The 21,559-nt window shown below is 49.3% G+C and overlaps 1 protein-coding gene across 2 annotated transcripts in view; it reads left to right on the top strand.

The window, feature by feature from the left end:
- The window catches only part of MMP17 (matrix metallopeptidase 17), a 69,847-nt gene extending 65,586 nt beyond the window's left edge, over positions 1-4,261 (top strand). Inside the window, exons 9-10 of one of the 2 annotated variants that reach the window (XM_072879926.1) lie at positions 1,586-1,843; positions 3,117-4,261. In XM_072879926.1, the coding sequence (XP_072736027.1) occupies positions 1,586-1,843; positions 3,117-3,445 (587 nt within the window). In that variant the 3' untranslated portion in view covers positions 3,446-4,261. The remainder of the gene's footprint in view (positions 1-1,585; positions 1,844-3,116) is intronic. The other variant, XM_072879925.1, reaches the window with a different exon arrangement.
- Positions 4,262-21,559: the final 17,298 nt, after the last annotated feature.

Raw genomic sequence — 21,559 nt, forward strand, 5'->3', positions numbered from 1 at the left:
TGTGAGGCCGAAATTACGGCTCTGCCACAGCTGGGGTCTTGCCCCTGCCAGGCACACCGCTCTGTGGCCGTGCGTGATGTGTGTGTTAGTCCTGCCTAGCTCCTAAGATTAAACTCGAGATTTTCTTTCCAGCTATAAAATACTGTCTCGTTCTCTCCCTCCAGCGCTGTTTCACAGAACCACAGAATCGTATAGGTTGGAAAAGACCTTTAAGATCATCGAGTCCAACCGTAAACCTAACACTGCCAAGCCCACCACTACACCATGTCCCTAAGCACCTCATCCAAATGGCTTTTAAATACCCCCAGGGATGGGGACTCAACCACTTCCCTGGGCAGCCTGTTCCAATGCTGGACAACCCTTTCGGTGAAGTAAAATTTCCTCATATCCAGTCTAAACCTCCCCTGGCGCAACTTGAGGCCATCTCCTCTCGTCCTATCACTTGTTACCTGGGAGAAGAGACCGTCCCCACCTCTCTCCAGCCTCCTGTCAGGCAGTTGTAGAGAGCGATGAGGTCTCCCCTCAGCCTCCTTTTCTCCAGGCTGAACAACCCCCGGTCCCTCAGCCGCTCCCCATCAGCCTTGTGCTCCAGACCCTTCCCCAGCTCCGTTGCCCTTCTCTGGACACGCTCCAGCCCCTCAAGGTCTCTCTTGGAGTGAGGGGCCCAACACTGAACACAGCATTCGAGGTGCGGCCTCACCAGTGCCAAGTACAGGGCCGAGTTTCATTGATCCCTGGACAGAAACCAAAGCACACAAATTACCCTGGCCTCTGAGGTCCTGCTGCCGATACATGGGCATGTGTTTAAGTGCCTCTTCAGATTTTCTAGAAAACCAAGGGAGGAAAAAGCCTGATCTTTAAAATAGGTTGTGTGATGCCCAAAAGGACGCTGCGGGTTCACAAAGAGACATTGTACGAACAGAAGGACTGCCCAGGTGGTTAGAGTCACATAGGCATTGAGAGATCTGGGTTGGTTTCTTGTTCTGATTCCTCGTATGACTGTGAGCCAGTCGTGTTGTGCTGCTCAGACGGGATTTGTCCAGCCCCTGTGCATCCTCCTTACACCCCTTAAAATTCACAGGTCCTTCAGCCCAGCTGGGTCTAAAAAAAGCGTGGTGATTTCTCTTCCAAAGTGGGACTACGCTCTGGTTCTCAGGAGTCGAACAGCAGGCAGGTAGCGCTCAGTTTGCCCACAACAGCTCCATGTAACTTTCTGTTTCTTGCAGTTGGATATCAGGCAGAAATCAAAGGGACAGAAAAGCAAATACACCACCAAAATACATAAAAACGGCGACTGTACTAACGCTGTCGGCGTGTTCGTGTCCCGGGACTGTCACGCCTGCAGCGGCTCGGGGGAAGCAGGGCTATGCTCCATGGAGAGCCTGGCACAAAAAAAGCAACTATTCAAAGACCGAGGTTCCCCACCAGGCTGCTGCCTCCCCGTCCCCATCCTTCAATGCCAAGAGCTCAGTCCTGAGGATTGTCACGGCCACAGATAATGAAACATCAGCTCGTCTGCAGGGGAATGCTGCTTTCGGTTGTGAAACAAATGTGATTTTGCTCTGTGCTTCTTTCCTTTCCGCAGGAGACAGGTACTGGGTCTTCAAAGACAATAACGTGGAGGAAGGATACCCACGGCCGATCTCGGACTTCGGTCTGCCACTGGGAGGAATCGACGCTGCTTTCTCCTGGGCCCACAATGACAAGACTTATTTCTTTAAGGACAATCTCTACTGGCGCTACGATGACCACGAGCGGAGGATGGATCCCGGGTACCCTTCAGAGACCATCCTATGGAAGGGAATACCAAGTCCTTTAGATGATGCCATGAGGTGGTCAGACGGTGAGTCCATATGCCCGTTCAAAAAACACAAGAAAAAAAATCAATGCTTCATTTGCACTTGAGCTATAGCCCCTCTACCGCGCCTGCTGACATAAACCGCTCAGCTCCAGATGGGATGATGCTTTCTGGTGTCTGAAAGCCGAAGGGGGAGGTAAGCTTCCAGCCAGAGCTCCCCGTGCCGTGCGCTGCTCGCTAAAAGGCATTGTCATTTCAAGCAGGCAACAAAAATATCCTGGGGCCCTAATAATTGGATTTTATTAAAAGAACACAGTTGATGTTGTTTTGCAGTGATTTTTATCCTAATATGTGCTGGTTTGCTCTTCGCTGAATTTGTTGTCATTGGATTTTTAGCTAGGTATATGAGGATGTGGACAGAAAATATTTTTAAAGGAGATGTTTTCCCCAGAGTTACGACTATTTTCCGGGGATGAGATTTCTCAGTGGTTTCTTCTCCCTGAAAAGACCACACAAATTTTGTCACAGGAGATGTTTAAAACCAGCCATTCGCTCACAGCAAAGTGGCAGGTTTTATTTTATTTATTTATTCCAGGTTTTATTTACCAGCAACCTAACAGTGTAATAGCAACCAATAAACCAGGCAGAGGGGAGGGACATTTCCAGGGGCTTTTCAAACTGAATTCCTGAAGCTGTTGAGAGCGACCGGCCATCCATGTGGGTAGGAGTCCTCCGTGAGCATGGAACCTGCTTAGAGAATTCACAACCTCCCAGTTCAGGGTGGAAAAAATGCCCCCGAGAGCAGAAGCTTCCCAGGGCTCTGCCAGGCTCAGGTTATTTGTCTGAGGCACGCACCCCAGGTCATGGTAGGTGAGGTCTTCTTCAGCCTTATCGTGCCCTGTTACAAGACTGTCCACTGACGGCCACCGAGAGATGTGCGTGGTGTGTCCAGCTGTGCATTTCCTAGGGCTTTTACCCTGCACACCCCTGGTGCCAGGGGATGCATCTGCTCTAGGACCCACCGTAGCAGAGGTGACATCTCGCCACCCGCCTGCCATCTGTCTGGTGGCTCCTGCCTGGTGCGGGAGATCCCGGCCGAGCATAGCGTCATCTTTTAGAGCATCCCGCCAGCAGCCGCTGTGCTCCTGCAGTGAGAGAGGGTACTGGCAACAAGCAGTGGCATCGCATCTGCCTCCGCTCCCCGGGGCTCGGCTGGGGTGGGAGTGCTCCTCTGCTGCTCCAAGGGCTCCTGTGCCCTTTCCACTGGGAGAGCGCCCATCACCGCTCATCTTGCCTTTGGGTTTTGGTCTCTTTGCAGGTGCAAGCTACTTCTTCAGGGGCAAGGAGTACTGGAAAGTGCTGGACAGTGACCTGGAGGCCCAGCCTGGTTATCCCCAGTCCATCGCTAGAGACTGGCTGGTGTGCAGCGACATGCAGTCCGACTCCCCAGAAGCAGCCGGGAGCAGCAGGACTGGGGCTCGCTCCAAACCGGGGCAGCATGACGAGAGCCGCTCAGAAAACGGCTACGAGGTCTGCTCCTGCACCTCGGCCTCCCCATCCCTGCGGGCTTGCCCTGTGCTCAGACTGTCAGCCAGCCTTGTGCTGACGAGCGTGTGGACAGCAGCACTGATGTGTGCAGCCCTATGACATCTCATCCCACGGACGAGACAACGCTATGGTGCTCCAGGGAGGGGAGGTGGATACGATCCCGTGATGCTAACTGTTGCAAGCAGAAAAACATTCCTAGGAACATGCCAGTGAAGGGTTTGAATTCTCCATGAGAAATGAACAGTGGTTTTGGGTTTTTTTTTTTTCTTTTTAATTTTAGTTTAAAGGTCTAATAACAGATTTTGAGTTCTGCACCTCCTTATTCCCCCATCCGCTTAAAGATGAGAGCAGCCTAATGTTGAATTTAGAAATGTTCCATAGAGATGTGTTGCTTTGGATGTTTAAACACGGCAAACGAGGGAGGGGAGAGCTACTGTGGTTGAACGGGAACAGAAGAGATGCTGCTGAGACAGATGGCAACGTCCTGGAGGAAAGGCAGCAAGGCTGTAGGCGAGAGGTGGTCGTTATATGCTGACACAATGTACACATCCCATTGGATGTACTAGGTAGAAAGAAACTTCGGCTCCACTAAGATTAACTGCAAGGTGATCATTTTACTGTCAAACCTGCTGTGGTCACTGATGTCTCGGTAACCTGTATCAGTGTCTACGGGTCAGAAACGCCTTTGCCTTTCAGAAGGCAGTGCAGCTTATCTTTGTATCCGAGTCATTTGAATTTAACAATTTCTCTAATAAACCTTGGCTGCCTACCCAGAGATCTCCCGGTCCTCTGCCAGACCAAGCCTGCCACCTTCAGTAAGGTGCTGACTCCTGAGGCTCGGGAGCAGCCTCAGCTCTGTGTGAGGAGCGACCTTGCTGAGTGCAGCCCGATGAGACGCAATTACACGCACCGCCCCAGCCTAATCCGTGCACGTGAACTCCTGCTCGTGGAGTTCCTGTTTCAGGTTGTTTTTACGTTTTGGGAGGGATGAAGATGTATCGCATTCATTTGTGACTCTCTCGTACCCGGCTGCGCTGCGGAGGATGGGCTGGAGGGAGGAGGGATGCTGCACAGTCAGCCTCACATTTTTCTTGATGCCTCTGCCAGGAGTTTGGAGCAACAAAAGCAAGGTCAAGCGCTGCATTAGGATGTTCCTGGGGGTTTTTTTCCCCACTGCTAATCCATTTTCTGCAGTATAATTTGGGCATCTGAGAGTCCTTGAAAGTGGTGAGTGAGAACCTGTGCTAAGAACTGCGATAGAGATGTCAGGAAGGCCAGGGTCCTCCAGTCTGATGTTGTCAAGGGGTGTTAAAGGAGGGAAGTGGGCAGCAGCTGCGAGGACACGCTGTTCCTCTCCGCCCTGCTTCTGTAAAGCTCCTGCAAAATGGCTCTTGCTGCCTCTGCCAGGGCCAGCTCCCGGGGAGAGCCGGCAGCAGGCAGAAGCCGCAGGCAGCATCACCGTAGAACCCCCGGCTGCTCCCCTGGCCCCGGTGCCAGCCAGGGCGTTTGCCTTGGGGCCGGGGGTAACGCAAAGCCCTCCGTGGCGAAGCAGGAAAAGCAGGAGAAGCACACAGTTGCCTCCTGATAGAAAAAAGGGGTCACCTTGAGTTTCCCTCTTTGCTGTTTGTGTTTTTAAATAGTCCAAATCATTCACCGGGTGCGGCTATTTTCAGGACGATGTGCTACAGTGTGATTTTACGCGGCATGATTCAGTGGAATCCTCCCATTAAACCATTAAATATCCTTTAAAAAAAAGTACAAACCAAAAAACCTCACGCGTAGCAGCTCTCTCAGCCGAGTAAAGCTGCCTCTGTGTTCTCTCTGCATCGGTCTCGCTCTGCTCAAAGCACCTCCCCACCCATCCCACCGCTGCCTGCCAGGCCGAGCAGGGGCCGCAGGGGCTGCAGGAGCAGGGCATTGCGAGTTGCCATCACGGGCGACGGGATTTTCCTTCGGTTCACATTGCTGTTCTTCCTCTCCCCTCTCAAGTCAAGAAGACATGGCTTTGAGTGCTTGCTGGGGTGACACTGCACGAATGTCAACATGTTATAGATTCCTCTTGGAGATGAGAGCGGGTAGGAGCACAGCATCTCGGGGAAGACACCCTCTCTCTTTCTTTATTCCTCCCTTTTTTTTGTTTTTTTTGGTCTTCCTCCACAAAAGAAACATCCAGAAGATGCAGCTGAAGGCTCAGAGGAGACAGGGACGTGACTAGCACTGCTTCCACGGCTTCTCCAGCCCAACCAGGGAGCCTGGTTTCTTTAACGTGGGGGGACTGTGATTTATAAATAAAGCCTGTGGAAAGGCTTTCAATACATCCTTCTCTACTTCAGATTATGCATTTTGATGATCATAAATGGAGCAGGAATCAGGGCTCCACTGCTGCCAGATAACCCTTGGGGAGGATGGAGAAACGCTGCTGTCTGCTCCTGGTGTGTGGCTTGCTGGGCCGATCCCCCAGCCACTGGCAAAGCCACCCTGCCGTTGCTGTCAGCTCCGGATGTGGCTGCAGGAGGCTCGAGCTCCCCGGGGATGAAAATGGGAGCCAGAGTGTTTCCCGTCGAGGTCGCCGGTTCAGCACGGGGCTGGCTGGGCTGGGGCATCGGGAGCACATGTCCGCGGCACAAAGACACCGTGACGGCGAGCGTGCTGGTGCTCAGGGTGCCCCATCGCTCTCCCGCGGGGACACAGCAGTTCCACGTGGGTGAAGCAGCGTGGAGCCATCGGTGAAAGGGTTTCGTGCTTTACGGACCCAAAGCAGAGAGCCCTGTGCCCAGCACGGTGGGGGGCTCTGCAGCACCCGGGGGGGCTGCGAAGTCTGCGAGGACCCCGGGGCTCCCACACGGTGCCTCTGCAGCCGCCCCTCTGAGCACGGTGCGTTCGGAAATCCCCGGCCAGTTCCAACTGCGTTTGCAGATCGCTCTTAGGGCAATCGGTGCAAATCACAGCACGAACCTGGTACTTGGGGAACTTACTCTCTCGGGTTTTCCTCTAAAGCCAGGCTCACCGTGTGTTTTTCTGGCCTGGGGAGGATGGGCGCTGTCTCTGAGAGGGGCTGAGCGGGCGCGCAGCCAACGAACAGCAGGCGTGTGCCTGGGCTGGGGGCTGGACCGCTGCCGGGGGCTGCAGACCCCTCTCCCGGGGAACCAGGGGAGGTCGGAGGCAGCAGGCCAGGTCTGGGCCAGCGGCAGCGCGGGCGGCCCCGGCGTGGCCGCAGGAGGACAGCAGGGACAGCTGCCGGCACCCACTCCTGGCCCCAGAGAGCTCTGCCTGCAGGGACATAGTCATGCTTCCTAGCGGCTTAAAAATAAGAATGTAACATAAATGCGGTCTCTGTAGTCCAAAACGTTGCTGATGCTCTGCTGCCAGGCTCCCTGGCATCGTCCCTGTGCCTGGATTCCTCCGGTCCTACCCAGAGTCCCTGGGCTGGCTCTCCTCCACAACAACATCCTTAGTCTTGGCTGGAAAAGCCCCCTCCACCCTCCGAAAAAATAACCTGAGCATCATATTGCTATTACATATTGCCCAGTCTGGATATTTTCCGACTCTTTAAATTCTCAGAGGATTTTGTGAGGTCGTTTCAGAGTTGAAATATTTCTCCTATGTAATAGGAGGGATGGGAATTTAAAGGGGGGCACTGGCCAGCTGAACCCACAAGTATTTAAAGCTGAAAACCTGAGTTTATGGCAGCTATGCTTGCTGGGGCTGGCTCCAGGGCCCCAGTCGAGGTTTTTCCTGGCTCTCACTCTCACCCATCCCCAGGCTCTGCCAGCCTTCAAGGCCTTTTCTGTTTTACTAGCATAGGAAAAGCAGGAAAAAAAAAAAAAAGAGTAAGGTGAGCAGGAGCTGTTTTCAAATGACAAAGCCATGGCAATGCCTGGATTTAAAAAAATTAATAACAAGTCATCTCAGAGAAGATCTGGGATTTAACCGCTTGAGAAATGCAATAAAGTTATTGAGAAGAGACTCATCTTTATTCACTGATTCAAATGATAAGGCAGGCACGTGTGTTACAAAAGGTTCCTGCCTCCTATAGCCCCCTTACAGCTGAGGGGAAGACTCTCAGCCCTGATACCAAAAGGCTTTCCTAAAATGGGGCTTTCTGATTTATTAAGAATGCCATTTCTCTCCTCAACCCCCAATTTAATCAGGAAATGCCCTTGCACGGCTGTGGGCCGGGAGAGCGGGTGGTGGGGATCAGCCCCACAGCTCAGGTGGGGCTGCTCTGGATGCTGCCCTGTATCAGCTCCTGGAACCTTCCTGCCTTCTGCAGCTCCTGGAGATGGAGCTGTTGTTTGCTTCTCAGGTGGCAGTCTGGGAGAGGACAAATGTTAGAGCTGCCTCCAGCCCTGCCACCTCGCTTTTTCCATCCCCTCTGCCAGGTGAGCGTGGTGTACAAGCTGGGGCTGCGTCCGATGCCGCGGTAAGCAGCAGAAGCGAGCCCAAGGGATGTTTTGTCCAGAGGAAGGGAGCTTGTCCTGGCTCTCGATGTCCCAGCAGTTCCTGGTAAGCCCAGTGCTGTGGATCACTTACTTGCTTTTCCCTGAAATTTCTAGACAGGGGGAGTTGGCTGGCCTTGTGGGGCTGGAACAGGCTGGGGGAGGGATATAGGACAGCCAAAACCAGGGAGTACATAACTGAGTAATAGTCTATAAGAAGACCAGCTTGGGCTAAGAATAGGAGAGGGTTTGAAAGCTGGATGGTATGTGGAGGATTTCTGTAGGCATGTGCTAGGGCTGCAAATGGGGAGGCAGAGGGGCTGTCTCCGGATCTTCTGCAGTACAAATGATCACTGACCTCGTGGCACCGACAAAATTACTACAAGAGCTGCCAGAGCAGTTCCCTGTCCTCCACCCAGACTTGTAGTCCCTGGTTTAAAAAAACAAATCCCAAACCTCTGGGATTTATGATCCTGTCAGTAGTGAAACCCTAACTCAGTACTAGGTTGCCAGCTCTGGTGGGCTTATTTCTGAATGGTATGGAAGGATCTGGGTTTCCCTTTTTTTTTTTTTTTTAAAGGGCTTTGAGCTTGACTGCACACCCAAACCAGTCAAATAAAATGAGTCCCAGGCCTGGCTTTTGCTGGGACAGTGATCAGTCTGCTCTGATCAGCTTTCAGCAAGCGTGGCTTGGCAGGGGGCAAGCTGCGCTGACAACAGGGCCACTTCGCTGCAGTGAGGACAAGACTTCACAAGCTTCCCAAGGAACTACATCAAGATTTATGGGCTGTGCTGCTTGGGTTGTGGCAACTCATCTTTGGGCTTCATGAGAGGAAACGCACATCCTGGGGAGAGGCCTTGCCACCCCACATCTGACAGTCAAACCGAGCCAATGTGTTGTGCAGCTGGAAACACTGGGAGCAAGAGGGTTTCTTGCTCTGGATCAGGCGTTTGGTCTGTTCTCCTCTCTTGAAACAAGAGGAGGGTTTTGGGGGCAGCACAGGTGATGATTGCAGAAGCCTGTTTGTGTGCAGGGCCCCTCCACTAAATTTTAAAGGGTGGAAATGCCCTATTTTGCTTCCCAGCCCAGCTGTATTGCAGAAATAGCCTAGCCAGGATGGCCCTTGGCGTGTTCTCCCTGTGGAGTAGAGCAGGGAGCTTGGTGGTTACAGGGTAACTCAGTGACAATGTCTCCTTCCTCTTCCCAGCCTGAGAAATTGATGCTCATTCTGGATCTGAAGCTGGTTTTATCCAGGGCATAAAAAATTACCGCGTTGGGTGGTCTTCATGTGGAGATTGTCCGTTGTCAGCTGTCTTAAAGCACCACAGCCATCTCATATCCTGCAACTCCTCCACTCCTGGACATTGACCCTGCTGCTCCCTGTTTACCTGGATGACGGCTATGCACCGCGCGCATCAGCTCCTGCACGGCAGGAAGGAGCCAGCGCCGTGGGATGGGTTTGCTCATTTCTGAAGTCGCCAGGGAATGGAGTAACTGTGGCCAGGGAGGGCTTCTTGTGACAGAGCCGTGTGAGCAGAGCTCACGGGGAGGGGTTTTCACCCAAGCAGTGGTAACTCTTTGCCCCACTTACTTGCATCACTGTGCTTGAACTTATCTGAAATGTTATCATTAATGCTCAACCCAGGCTCCTAACTGCTCTAATTTTCTGAGCATGCAGAAGCAAAGGGCTCAGTGTCTTACAGCAATTATCTGCTTTAACCCTCCCTTTTTCCACTGCTGTGTTCATCTTCCCTTTTTCCTCCTCTGCTGCCATGAAGTTCTGCCTCCCCATCACAAAAATGCACAGGTCAGGCTGGAGATCGTGGTCTCTTAGGAAAGAAGATCCCAGAGCTCTGCAGGTACCCGTGGTTAGAGAGCTCCTTGTACCTCTGTATAATGGATGACCACCACCCACTAGAGGATAGCAGGTCATGAGGATCATAAATCCCACGTCATATTTGGTGAATCTCTGATAGTCTGACCTGGGAATATGAGGTTGGGAGAGAGCAGGACTGGAGTGACCTGGGAACACTTATGGAAGGGAGATTTGCGTGATGGGATTTGACAGATGTCTGTGGTGCTGCTTTAAAATGTCTGTCCAGATGTGCCTGCTGGGCAGCAGCAGAGTTCCCAGGCTGCAATAAAAATGTCTGTAAGGAAACCATGAAGAAGAGTGGAGCAATTTGGCTCTAGTTCTTGATACTCAACTGGCTTTCTCCTGAGGTACCCCTGCACACGAGTGAATTCCTGCTTTTCCCAGCCCTGTGCATCAGAGGAGCGCAGATATTTGACTTCCCAGGGATGAAAGCGCATTTCTAGTGCTCAGCAAGAGGTTGCACAGCACTCCTATGCCCAATCTCCCTCATATCCTCCCTTCTGTCATGAGGGATACGAGAGGGGGACTCTGAGGTGTCCTGGTCACATGAGTGCAGCTTGCGGTAGGTCTTGTCCAGAAACAGGACATGGATACTATTCTAGTCTCACAAGAAACACAATGCCTTGTATAGGCTGCTGAGTCTTCTCCTGAAAGAGAGGGGTCTGACTTGGGAGGGAGCAGCTCATCAGGAACGTACTTCATCTCTGTTGGCTCTGGAAGGCTTTCGTGGCCATGTGCAACCAGGATGAACAAGCGAGACCAGAAACTCCCTAAGCAAAAGCCATGCTCAGGCGAGTAGAGCTTTGCAGGGCCCATGCTAATCCTATTCTGCAAAGCACGTGCCAAACACTTGGCACCTCCTGCGCTTACAGGAACGAAGTCATGTCCCTACTGGCCTTCACCTCCTTCGGGGGTACTGATGGGCCCTACCTCTCAAAGCTCTTCTCCCTACAACCCTGCCAGGGGAGCAAGCTCGTGGCTGCCCTAGGAAGCCTGTCTCTAAATGGTTTCATTCTGGCAGCATGAGGCAGTGGAGCCTGATTGTTATTCTTAACCTTGGGTCAAGCAAGGTAGCGGTGACGTAATGGAAGAACTTCGCTCTGCACGCTCTGTCACGGCAGCTCTGAAGCATGGCTCATCCATCAACGGCTCTGTTGTGATCAGCATTGAAACTCGTGTCGTTCTGTTTGCTGCTGCAGAGGGGGATGACCCCAGTGCTTCTCTTCCACTGGCATAAGCCGTTTCTCATTAGCAAAGTGAAACACTCTTCTCCACGCTGCCAAAGGCGATCTGTTTATTTAGTTATCCACCCTGCTGGGAGCCAGCACAGCCTTCCTTGCCTCCCACATTACCGTAAGTGCAGCGCTTTGTGCTTTGCCCTGTTCTGCCCGTCCCTTTGGCGTGGGCAGGTGAGGTGACTGTAGCTCTGTAAGCCGGCACCTCTACAGATCCCGGGCAAAGCCATGCAGGGATAATGTCTCCTTCCATGAGTACCTGAAGACTGCTACGGGCTGACTCAGCAAGTGCTTGCCAGGAGATGTTGATCCCTTCGTAATTCCTGTCTCCTTGGTAGTAATTCCTGTCTCCTTGGGTCCCAACAGGAGGCTGCCAAGAGAAGTGGGCTTGACAAATATCCGAAGGGGCCGCTTTACCAGCTCCTAAGAAGTATCCCTCCCTGCTGTGCTCCCAAAGCATAGGAGTACTCGAATGCTTTCCTGAGCCTTGCAAACACAATTAAGGGGTTGAGCTTGAATTCAACTCTGCTTCCTACATGCTTGACCATGTCACTAAGGGTGAGCAAACAAATACTTACCAACAGACTCCACCAAAAGGCATAGCTGTGTGACTGCCTGCCTGTCCTTGTCATGTGCGTGTGTTTGTGTACACGTTATCTCCGGCTTTGTTTGGACTGGGCTGGACTGGGCAGGTGAGCCCGGGAGCTCCTGGGGGTGTAATCGTGTTGCAGATAGCAGGGAGAAAGTGCAGTATTGTTCTCTGCCTGGTGGCAGGGCTTTTGCCTCATTTGAACCCGGCTTCTGAAGCACGTTGGCATAGATGGATGTGAACAGCTCTGATAAATGTTAAGAAATAATTCAAACGCATATCAGTGAATATCCATCATGTCACCAAACTTCTGAAGGCTGATATTTTGGGTCGCTGTTCCGAGCGCTGCAGAAGAAGCTGAGCTGCAGTAGAAGACCGGTTTGTGCAGCTGCTCTGTCTGGTTGAACCCATCTTTATGGGCAGAGCAGCAAAGACAATGTTGCTGTTGGACTTCCACCTTCACTTCGTTCCTCTTGAAGTCTCAAGGGCAGAGCAGATTTTTTTTTTTAATGTCAGAACAAAAGCCTAAATGCAGTAGTTAACAAACCATTCTCAATTAGGGCAGGGTGAGCAGTAGAAAAAAATATTAGAAGTTAAGACTAATCTTGCCTTTTATACTGATTGCAAGCTATGTCACTAAGGGCTCATATTCTCCTCTCCAGCTTAGCAGCCCCTTGTGATCGCCGGTGAAATCCGGCACCAGGAGGGAGAGCGGAGCGGCAGCCGGCTGCGGAGACGGTGCCTTCGCTGGTGCTCCCCGGCTCAGTGCTCGTCCCCCGTGCGAGTGCAGGTCACTGGTCACTAACTTCTGCGGCGGGTGTTTGACTTGAGGGCTTTCTTCTGAACCCTTTGCTCAGCACTCTTGAGCTTCCCTCCTTGAGCCGCGAGCCAGGGAATCAGGCCTATCGACCGATGGGCTGTTTGTTTTTCCACAGGCTGTTTAAATTGCGCCAGTGCTATTGGTGAAACCAAGTCTGGTCCTGGCCTCTTGGTTTGCAGGTGGTGGAGGCCTCTGCTCTCCTGCTCCTGTGCTTTTTGAGGATGGGGGAACATCTTGCATGAGTTTCCACAGCACTGAACACAAGGCGACCACACCAGAACTACTTGTAAGGACAAACTAGCTCTGCAACAGCAGTGCTGTGTATTTGGACTTGTCGCAGATGTAAAACTGGGGGGCGGGGGGAACATCTGCGTGGTCATGCAGCTGGGGTCCCCGAGCTTTCCAGTGGTCCTGCCCTCGCTCTGAAATAAGGACAGGAAAATGCCATTATTTTGAAGGGTGCTGTTTGCCTGGTTAATGCCCCTGGTCAAGCGGGATGTGACCAGGCTGGAGCAGTTTTGAGGAAGGTCCAGGCTTGGACCACCTGGATTTTTGCTCAGATCTGGAGTCTTTTGGTGGTTGGTTCAGTTCTGCTCATAACCTCACAGGCAGAGGATTTATCCGCTGGAGCCTCTGCCCTGTGCTGCTCTTCATGATCAGCATCCATCCTTGATCTATACCCTGATAAGGCTCCAGGAACCGACTCACCCTGCCTTGACAAAACTACCCGTGCTGGTGCTCCAGCCCCGCGCACGTGTGCACAGCCTTGGGAACAGCATCTGCCTCGCCTGCATGCTGGATTCGGCTCGTACCCAGCTCTGTCTCTATTCCTTCTCACACCCTAGCAAAAACAAATGCAATCTGCTCGTGTGTATGCTGCAGGAGACCTGCCAGGAACAAAGAGAAGTTCAAATATTTGCATTGGGTTGTTACTCTTTCCATTCAGGCAATAAATGACAGGCTTCAGCAGAGTCTGTTGGTGCTGAGTACGGGATTTCCACCATACTGGCTCCAGCTTCACAACCTCACCAAGATGAAACACCTACAATTAACAGTTGAGTCCTAAGTTGGGGGAAAATGACTGAGGGCGATTTGAAATATGGCCTTTAAAAAAAAAAATTAAAAAAATCATCAGACTTTCTCTGTGTCAAATGGGAAGTGTCTGGTCTTTGTGTGCAGTTTCACACAGAACAGCATTTTCACCACGAGCTCTGGAGCTCCGTTACTGATTTCTGTCCTAGTGTCTGGGATGCAAACTGTCAGTCTGCACGCAAATATTTCAGAGCTGACTTTCTTTGGAAAGTCCCAAGCTCAAAGCCACGTGGAGGCCTGAGTTTCTCTGGGACTGGAGCTCTTACTTCCATTTGGCTTAAGCTGATCAAGGAGCCAAAGATGTTTGTTAACAAATTAATTCATGAACTTCAGATCTCTGCTTCTTGGTATCGGAGAAGCTGCTGTGCTTCAGCACTTGGTAAACCCTGGAACAGAACGGTGAAACAGCCCTAGGTATGAACTAGCTCAGAAAAGGAGCTGGTTTGGTGTCACTGGGCCTGTTCAAAACTCAGGGGATAAGGAAAGGAAAGGCATAATACAGCCTTATGGGATTTCACATGCCAACGCGCCAGATCAGTAGCAAAGTGTCGTAGGGAGCGCAACCATCCCACGCCCTGGCAACATCAATACAGAAATGTTATGTAGGTTAAGTTCTGTCTTAACACAGAAGGACAAGGTAAGCAGCCGTCAGGGCAATGACTGAGATTTAGTATGACAGAGGGGGAAAAAAAAAAAAGATGCTGCACAAGGTACTCGGGAGTTGAACATCTGCAGTTAAAAAGCAAATCCCAAGGAAGCCCACGCTGCTCTGTCTTGCGGGGTCTGCTTGGCTCTGTGCAGCTCGTGGTGTTAGTTCAAGAGCAGGGATCCATGATGGAGGAAGCAGTAGCAGATGTTTCTGCCCTCAGGCAGAGTTCATGCTCCACCTGACTTCAGAGGGATAGGCGTGATGTGCCGATGGCACTTTGGCTCTAAAATGACCTGGGAATGTCTTTGAGGGTTTTTTTGGTAGGATATGCGAGCAGTTTTTGCCAATTCTTGCAAAAAAATGATGTAATCTGTGGCAAGGCTTGATCTCTAACCAGATGGCATGTCTCAGTAGCCCAGGCCTTGAGATCTCCACGTTCTTCTTTGTGAATTCTACCTTTTTTCTTCCCCCCCACGCCCCTGCCTTTGGTCCCTTTCTCTGTATTACTTTGGATCTTCCATCATGCCCAGAAAGTCACAGTGCTGCCAGCCTTTCCTAGCATCAGTCTGGACTGGATAACTACCTGTGCTTGACAGATTCTGATTGCCTTCTCAAGTTAATTTGGTATTTTACATCAGTCCCACCATGAGTTTTCTGGCTCAGAAATTTCTTATCAGGAATTCATTAGCCCTGAAACTTAAAGGACTGACTCTTCAGGCTTAAATACCATCTGTAATTGCCTTCTCTTTGTGCTGTACTTTGCAAGATATCTCTGGTGTTTCATTTTACACAGCAGGCAGTACTCCCCTAATATTATAACATGAAGTTAAATCATCTCTACTTCAGGTAACTGTAAAACTATCAAGAAACTCAAGAGCTTCAGAAAAAAACTAGCGTCAGAAATGAAGCTTTTTCTGGCTTCCTTTTTTCTCCTCTTTATTGTATGCAATGAGACAAGAAGCACTGTTTGAGTCTGCTTCAGCTGCTGTCTGTGTTTCCAAAAAGGATCCATTTTGGCAGGCTCTTTAAGCTCCCTCCTTCTTACCTAGGTCACTTCTGAGATCATGTAAGAGCTGAGGAATCTCCCAGTAGCCTGCTTCTCTAAGTGCTCTGTCCTGTTTTGCTTCTAGGCTCAACCTGACACTTGACAGTCATGCCTGGGGTTGTACTAAAAGTATGTATTAAAATGTAGATAGTCCAGGCAGAGAGTAGAAGGTAGGTAGACACTATATTGTCCACCTTAGAAATGCTTAAATTCAGTTTATTAGCATAGCCTGACCCTAACATTTGCTGACTGACACCTTTGAGAAGTGGGTAGCAGAGGAATAAATCCTTTATTGCCCTTGGGTCTGTAGCACTGGCAGTGGGTAAAGGTCAAAGCCACAAGGGTACTAGGAGATAACTTTGCTAAACATATTTCCTTTTTCAAGATGAAATACAGGTTTAAAACAAATCCTTTGCAGAGGCTATGTATGCATCGTCTGTTTAAAACCAGTTGATTGATAACAGGTCTTGCAATCAGTAGAAGGAGTACTGTTGGAAACTTCCTGGAAAACACATGTACATGCCAAACCTGTTAGTGAGCTGCATGATAAGAGGTATTACACTTTAATGAAGTTAGTGGGTAAAGAGCAAAGAGGCCTTGGTTTCCTGGATAGCAGAAGAAAAAAAAAAAAAGCAGATGTTACGTAAGTCAGCAACGTATAAGCCAGTCATTCTGTGTAGTTACAGAATAGGTTTAATGCTGGCTTTAATCATCACACATTGAGAACCTGGAACATCTTCACTGCTTATGTTGTCCTGAAGTTTTTTACCTCTTCTCACCTGCTAGAAGTCATCAGGCAGGTATTCGGGCAGCCCCGTGGTTCTTCATTCCCCCTTGCAACCTCTGGCGCTCCGGTGAGGAGGCATTTGTACGGAAACACTGACAAGTCTGTTCTTAAAAGCTAAAGAGCTGGCAAGAGCTTTGCTGAAGAAAAGCAACGAATGGCTAGCCTAAATCCAGAATATGGTGTGCTGTTCAGGACCTATCAGCAGGGATGCTAAATAACTCGCTGCTGCTGCAATGCATAGTGATGCCTTTACATGGCTGGTGCTGTGCTGATAACCAGGGGCAGGCAGGACGTGTCCCGTGTGACGCAGACGGCGTGTGCCTCCTCTGTATCATGAGGGAACTGGCTAAATGATTATAAGGAGGACACTGGATTCACTGGGTAATGACAGATCCTCTATGATTCAGATAAGAGTATACTTACATTGTTAAAATGGTATTCTTTGCTCCAGGGCCTATTTGTGCATGGTCTTTCTAACTGAATGCAACCACAAAGAATTTCTCTGATCAAATTAGGCAGGTTGGTTTGGTGTGGGTGGGTCTGTTGGCGGTAACTCTCATCCTCAGTGATAGTGCTGACTTGCAGTGCCTGATGATGTTTGCATTTTGTTTCTGGTATTTTTAAAAATTTCTTTAAATGCTGTTGGGGTGTCCTACCTGGTTACAGGGGACCCTTCCTCTGAAGCTCACTGTAAGAAAAACTAAACCTTCCATCTACAAAGACATAATCCTGCCAGCTCTCACTCGTATGCAATGATCAGAATGAATATGCACGCATGAGTGAAAATGAGCCTGCATCTTGCTATGGCTATTCTTCCTACTCACGTACAATGAGTACAGGCTTTTGCTGTGTCAGAGTCACAGGGACAGCTCTCCTGTGCCTTACACAACAGCCTGTACCCGTACAGGTGTCAGCAGATTTTTTTTTTTTTTTATCGTGGCCTTAATTTGGTGTCCTGTGACACATTAAACTGGTGCCACAGTGGTTGCACGTCTTTCAAGTTGATTCTCTTCCTAAGCATGTTGGCTGGCATTAGCCAGATCCTCTGCTAGCACAAGTCAATATAATGAGAATTGTTTCATCTGGCTGAGGCTCTAGGCTTCTATAGGAGTGCGACATTAAATTGAGAAAGGTTGAGTATAGTCTTAAGACCTGAGGACTATGAAGCGCTTGGAGTTTTTCATGAAAGATACTATATTAGCTAAAAGATTAAGACTGTTGACAGAAAAATCTGATTCTCAATATAAACCCCGAGATCTGAAGGAAGTTATGCCAAGCAAATCCTAGTTTCATAAACTACAGGATAATGTAATAAAAAAATAAACAAGTTATCTTAAAACATATAGTTCCAGTGTTCCTCTCTTTCCCCTAGAAACCATTTAAACTATTCTTCTCCCTATTTTTTCCCCTTTATTCATCATATATAGCTTCTGAAGGAGAAAATCTCTTAACTTGTAATCAGTATTGTTGGAATGATACAATATATGTTATTTAAACCAAACTGACTGGGATGTTTTAAATGTAAAATGTATTGTATTGCTCCCTAGACTTAGGTCTGTATTATTATTGTCTGTACAAGAGAATTCAAACAAGCCATTAGGATCCCAGATATGTTAAGGGTCAGGCAGAGACTGAATGCCAAATTAAAAATAATGGAGCGCTTTCTATCCCCTGTAAGTCCCAGAGTGGACAAGTTTTCCACTGCCATTCCCTTTGTGCTCCTCTGGAATTTATACCGGTTCAGCCAGCAGCATCCCAGGCCTTTCTATTGCCTCTGTTACTGCGATCGATCACTGGCGCCCGCAATACTTGATGTATTTCATCCTCTCTACTCTGCAATTCCGCTTGCCCTATTTTACAGGGAGAACAGAGGCATAGAGGGATTAGAGAGGTTTGTCTACGCTATTTAATTTACCGGCATGATTATCTTGTTGTAGTTGCAGAGGTGCCCAGAGCTTCCCAGGAAATTCATTGCAAAGCAGGGAGCATGAATGCACCCAGGACTCTGGAATTATGTGTTCAGACTCCCGGTCCATGCCCTGTCCATGCCATCAGGCTATTTGTGTTACAGGGTTAAGCAACTAGATAACATTTTGGCAGAAGCGGAGATGGTTAACCTTGTTTACTGTATTTTATGATGTGGTTCATTTAAGGCTACATTGGGGTTTCTATGTATTTGATAAATTTTGTTTATTTGCAGTAGAATGGAAGGGAACTGCGTTTAAATATAAGCTAGTATTAATAGCTTGTTGCATGTGGTCACGCTTTCTGTAGCTGGATTATATTAACATTGCTATTCAAGCCTCGAAGCTGCAAAAAGTGTCCCATCCTAATTACACAACCTCAGCTGAGGTCCCTTGGTAATAAGTGAGTGGATAAAGCTCTTCCTTACAAGTTCTCAAGAGTCAGACAGAGGATGTTGGTATCCCATTATGCCAGGTTAATTTTAAAAGGCTCCTGTCAACCAACAACCCAATAGCTTTTCTTCCCTCTGGGTTTTGTTAGGTTAACCCATGAGTCATGGAATATTTGACTACAATTTCCTGAGTCACGGGAAAGCTCCATAGCCCTCATAGTTCTGGATGATCTTGCTGTGTGATACTGCCAGGTCAGGTGTCTTCCCAATGCCTGGATATACATGGCAAATGCATCCTGCAACATTTTATAGTGTCAATAAAAGCAAAATCCTCTGCTGGGAAACATCAGGCTTCACTTGGTGTATTAGCAGAACAACTCTCACAGCTTGTACCTAGCCTTGGGGAGAGCATTAGCTATGGACAGAGAATTCCTAAATCAGGGTTAGCCTTTTTCCTCTTGCTTTCGTTCAGATGTTTGGTTTTATTAGTGATGGTACCTCCTTGCATTTGACAAAGGGCAAATGACAAATGCTGAGATGTGTACACTTCTGATCTTTAATTGGACGTAACCATTACTGCATTACGGTCGCTACCAAAATCAAGGTAGTACAGAAATAATTATGAGACATTAGGTCTGCAAAGACCTTGCCATTACACAGATGAGGGAAAGGAAAAGACAGCAATCTAGGGGAGTTCAGTACCTAAATACCCCTCAGAAATACATCTCTGATTTGTCAGGCAGGAAGTCAGCAGCTAGATATCTTCAGTCCAGTCAAATGCTTCAGCTAGACTGCATTTCTGGGCAATTGCTATGTGAATTCATGGAGCAGAGAGCTCAGATGTGCAAAAAAGAGGGAAAGAATTTTTAAAAATCAGGTTAAAAATAACGCTTATTTCATTATCTCCTTGCCCTTCCTCTTCACTGTGGGGCAATAAGTGCTGCGGTACAGATATGGGTGGGTCTGACATCTTAGCAGATCAGTGATATTTTTTTTTTTTTTTTTAATAAAATGAGTTTGCCCTAAACACTAAAGAAACCTTTCTGATGCTCCACTGAAAACTTTTCTTCCCCGTCACTCATTGCTTCAGGCTTCCATGCTAGAGAATTGTCCCTCTGGTTTCCTAGAAATGTGCAAGGACGAGGGATCATTGCTTTGGGGTGTTGCAATGCGGGTACAGATCCCAGCTGCTTGCTGCTGCAAACAGCAGTGTCCAGACTCTCTGCAGGGTGCATCTGTGCAGAATTCTACATTTCTGCGAGGCAGCTTGTCCTTGTCAGTTGAAAAAGCTGGCTGATAACAGGTCCAGAGGAAGAAGATTTTTTTCCCCCCAAGTGCTCTTTCTTTGTATCCGTAGGAGTGGGACTGGGATGTAACTTCAAAGGCCTGAGTTAGGAGTAACTGCTCATCTTGGGCTTTTAGGGAAAGAAACTCCCAGCCTCTGCCCAAAACCAGAACACTGAAGGCAAATGACAGAAAGGGGGGGGAGAGCTGGGCATGATGTAGCTTGCTTGTCCAAGGCCACGGTTTGACCTTGCCTGTGTTGTTCCTGCCAGATGTTTGCCCCCCTCTGTCCCAGAAAGGCTCCCGCAGTGACAGTGCTCTGCTGCCCAGGCAGCCCGCTCCCCTCCTGAGCCCACCAGTGGGGGAGAGATCTCCTTCACTGCTGCTGGAGTTCATCACGTCTTGTCCTATCTCCTGTGGACATTCCTTACTGTTACAGCTGTTATTTACATATGTCTGTAAATAAAGGAAACTATCATTTCTGCCCCGGCTTTACATGGGATGAGTAAGGCCTTGGCTGGACCAATGCCTACTTGAAATTGTATATGCTACTGGTCTACTTGAAAACATAGACGCCTCCAAGCCAGTTTGTTATAAAGAGGGAAGTTTCGTTAATAGTCTCTTCCCAAGGCGAAGCTGAAAGCTTGCTGGAAGCAGTCGGCCATCCCAAGTGAGCTGGTCCCCGGCGTGGGGTGCTCCTGGCCATGCCTCCCCAGCGGCAGCGGTGCTGATGCACCAAACCCCAGAAAGAGCCCACCCGCAAAAAAAAAATGCCCAAGAATCCCATTTTTAAGCTGTTGCAGGTCTTGGACTTCCCAGGTTCACGATGGAAAGGAAGAGGTGACTGTTTCTATAAGCCTGCACACTTCTGTGGCTCTTTGCCGTTAGCCAGCAGGGAAAGGGTGTTAAACCTGCTCTCAGATGGGCAGGTTTTGGAGCAAGAAAAACAAGGAGGCCTCTGATTCATAACAGGACAGATACAGGCTTCTCTGGGAAGTCACTGCTGGCTTCTAATATTTTAGCTGTCATAGGTGATTTTTGTCTTAAGGCTGCTTTATGAAGGTCAAAGACACCTGAGGTGATAAATGTGACTTCACTGTCCACTTGGACTGCTTTGGAAAGACTTTCTTGGGCTGAGAGGTTCTTTCTGGCCATGATTTTCAGCTCTCTCCTGGAGAAGGAGGTGGTCCTTAAACCTGGAGGTTTCCCCTGTATGAGTCATGCCCCCTCCTCACCCCATGTTAGTCCTGCCCTATCTGGAGAGAAGCCCAGTCTGAAGGCTGAGCCATCTTCTTCTGGCCTCCTAAACGTAAGACTCCGTAGGTGCGAAAGATAAGGGATGTGACACTCCTACTCCCCCCCCATGAGATGAGAGGTTATTTTTAACATAGAGGTCACCAAAGCAAGGGCTCGTGCTGAAGCCTGTTGGAGCTGCTGCAGAGGATCCTGTTGACTTGAGTGAGCATTGGAGGGGGTCCCAAGAGGAGCAGGGAGCTGGCTGAAGAGCAGCCTGTGTCCCCTCCCAACAAACCTGGGCTTCCCCAGGACTGATGTGAGAGGTCCCACGCATGGCACGGACCGAACCGTGTGGGCAGATGCAGAGAGAGGCTGAGGGTGAATCTGTTCTCATCCAGGACAGAGACAAGGTCTTGTAAGGAACTGCGTGATGATACCTGCTGATTTACGGACAAGCAGTGTTCTGGCAAGAAATAGGTTCCAATTAGCCTGAAAACAGACTGCTCTGGGTGGAGGATTTGCAGACTCTCTCTTATTTATTGGCAAACCTTATTTTAATATAATCAGCTGCTTGACAGGCAGGTTAGGTAACGGTCCTTGATGTGAGCACTAACAGATTTGAACACTGAGTACAGCCTTTAGTGCCCAGAGCCCTCTGCCAGTAGCTGAAACGCATCTGATATTAAAATACAAGAGGAACCTAGGAAGCCCCTTGCCAGAGCACCTTGCTGAGTGCATTAAAACACTGCCTTCAATAATTCATAAAATCTGTTCAGTGAGCTGGGGTATATGCGTGGGGAGGGG

Source organism: Ciconia boyciana, chromosome 15, assembly GCF_034638445.1.
Source record: "Ciconia boyciana chromosome 15, ASM3463844v1, whole genome shotgun sequence".
Classification (NCBI taxonomy): domain Eukaryota; kingdom Metazoa; phylum Chordata; class Aves; order Ciconiiformes; family Ciconiidae; genus Ciconia; species Ciconia boyciana.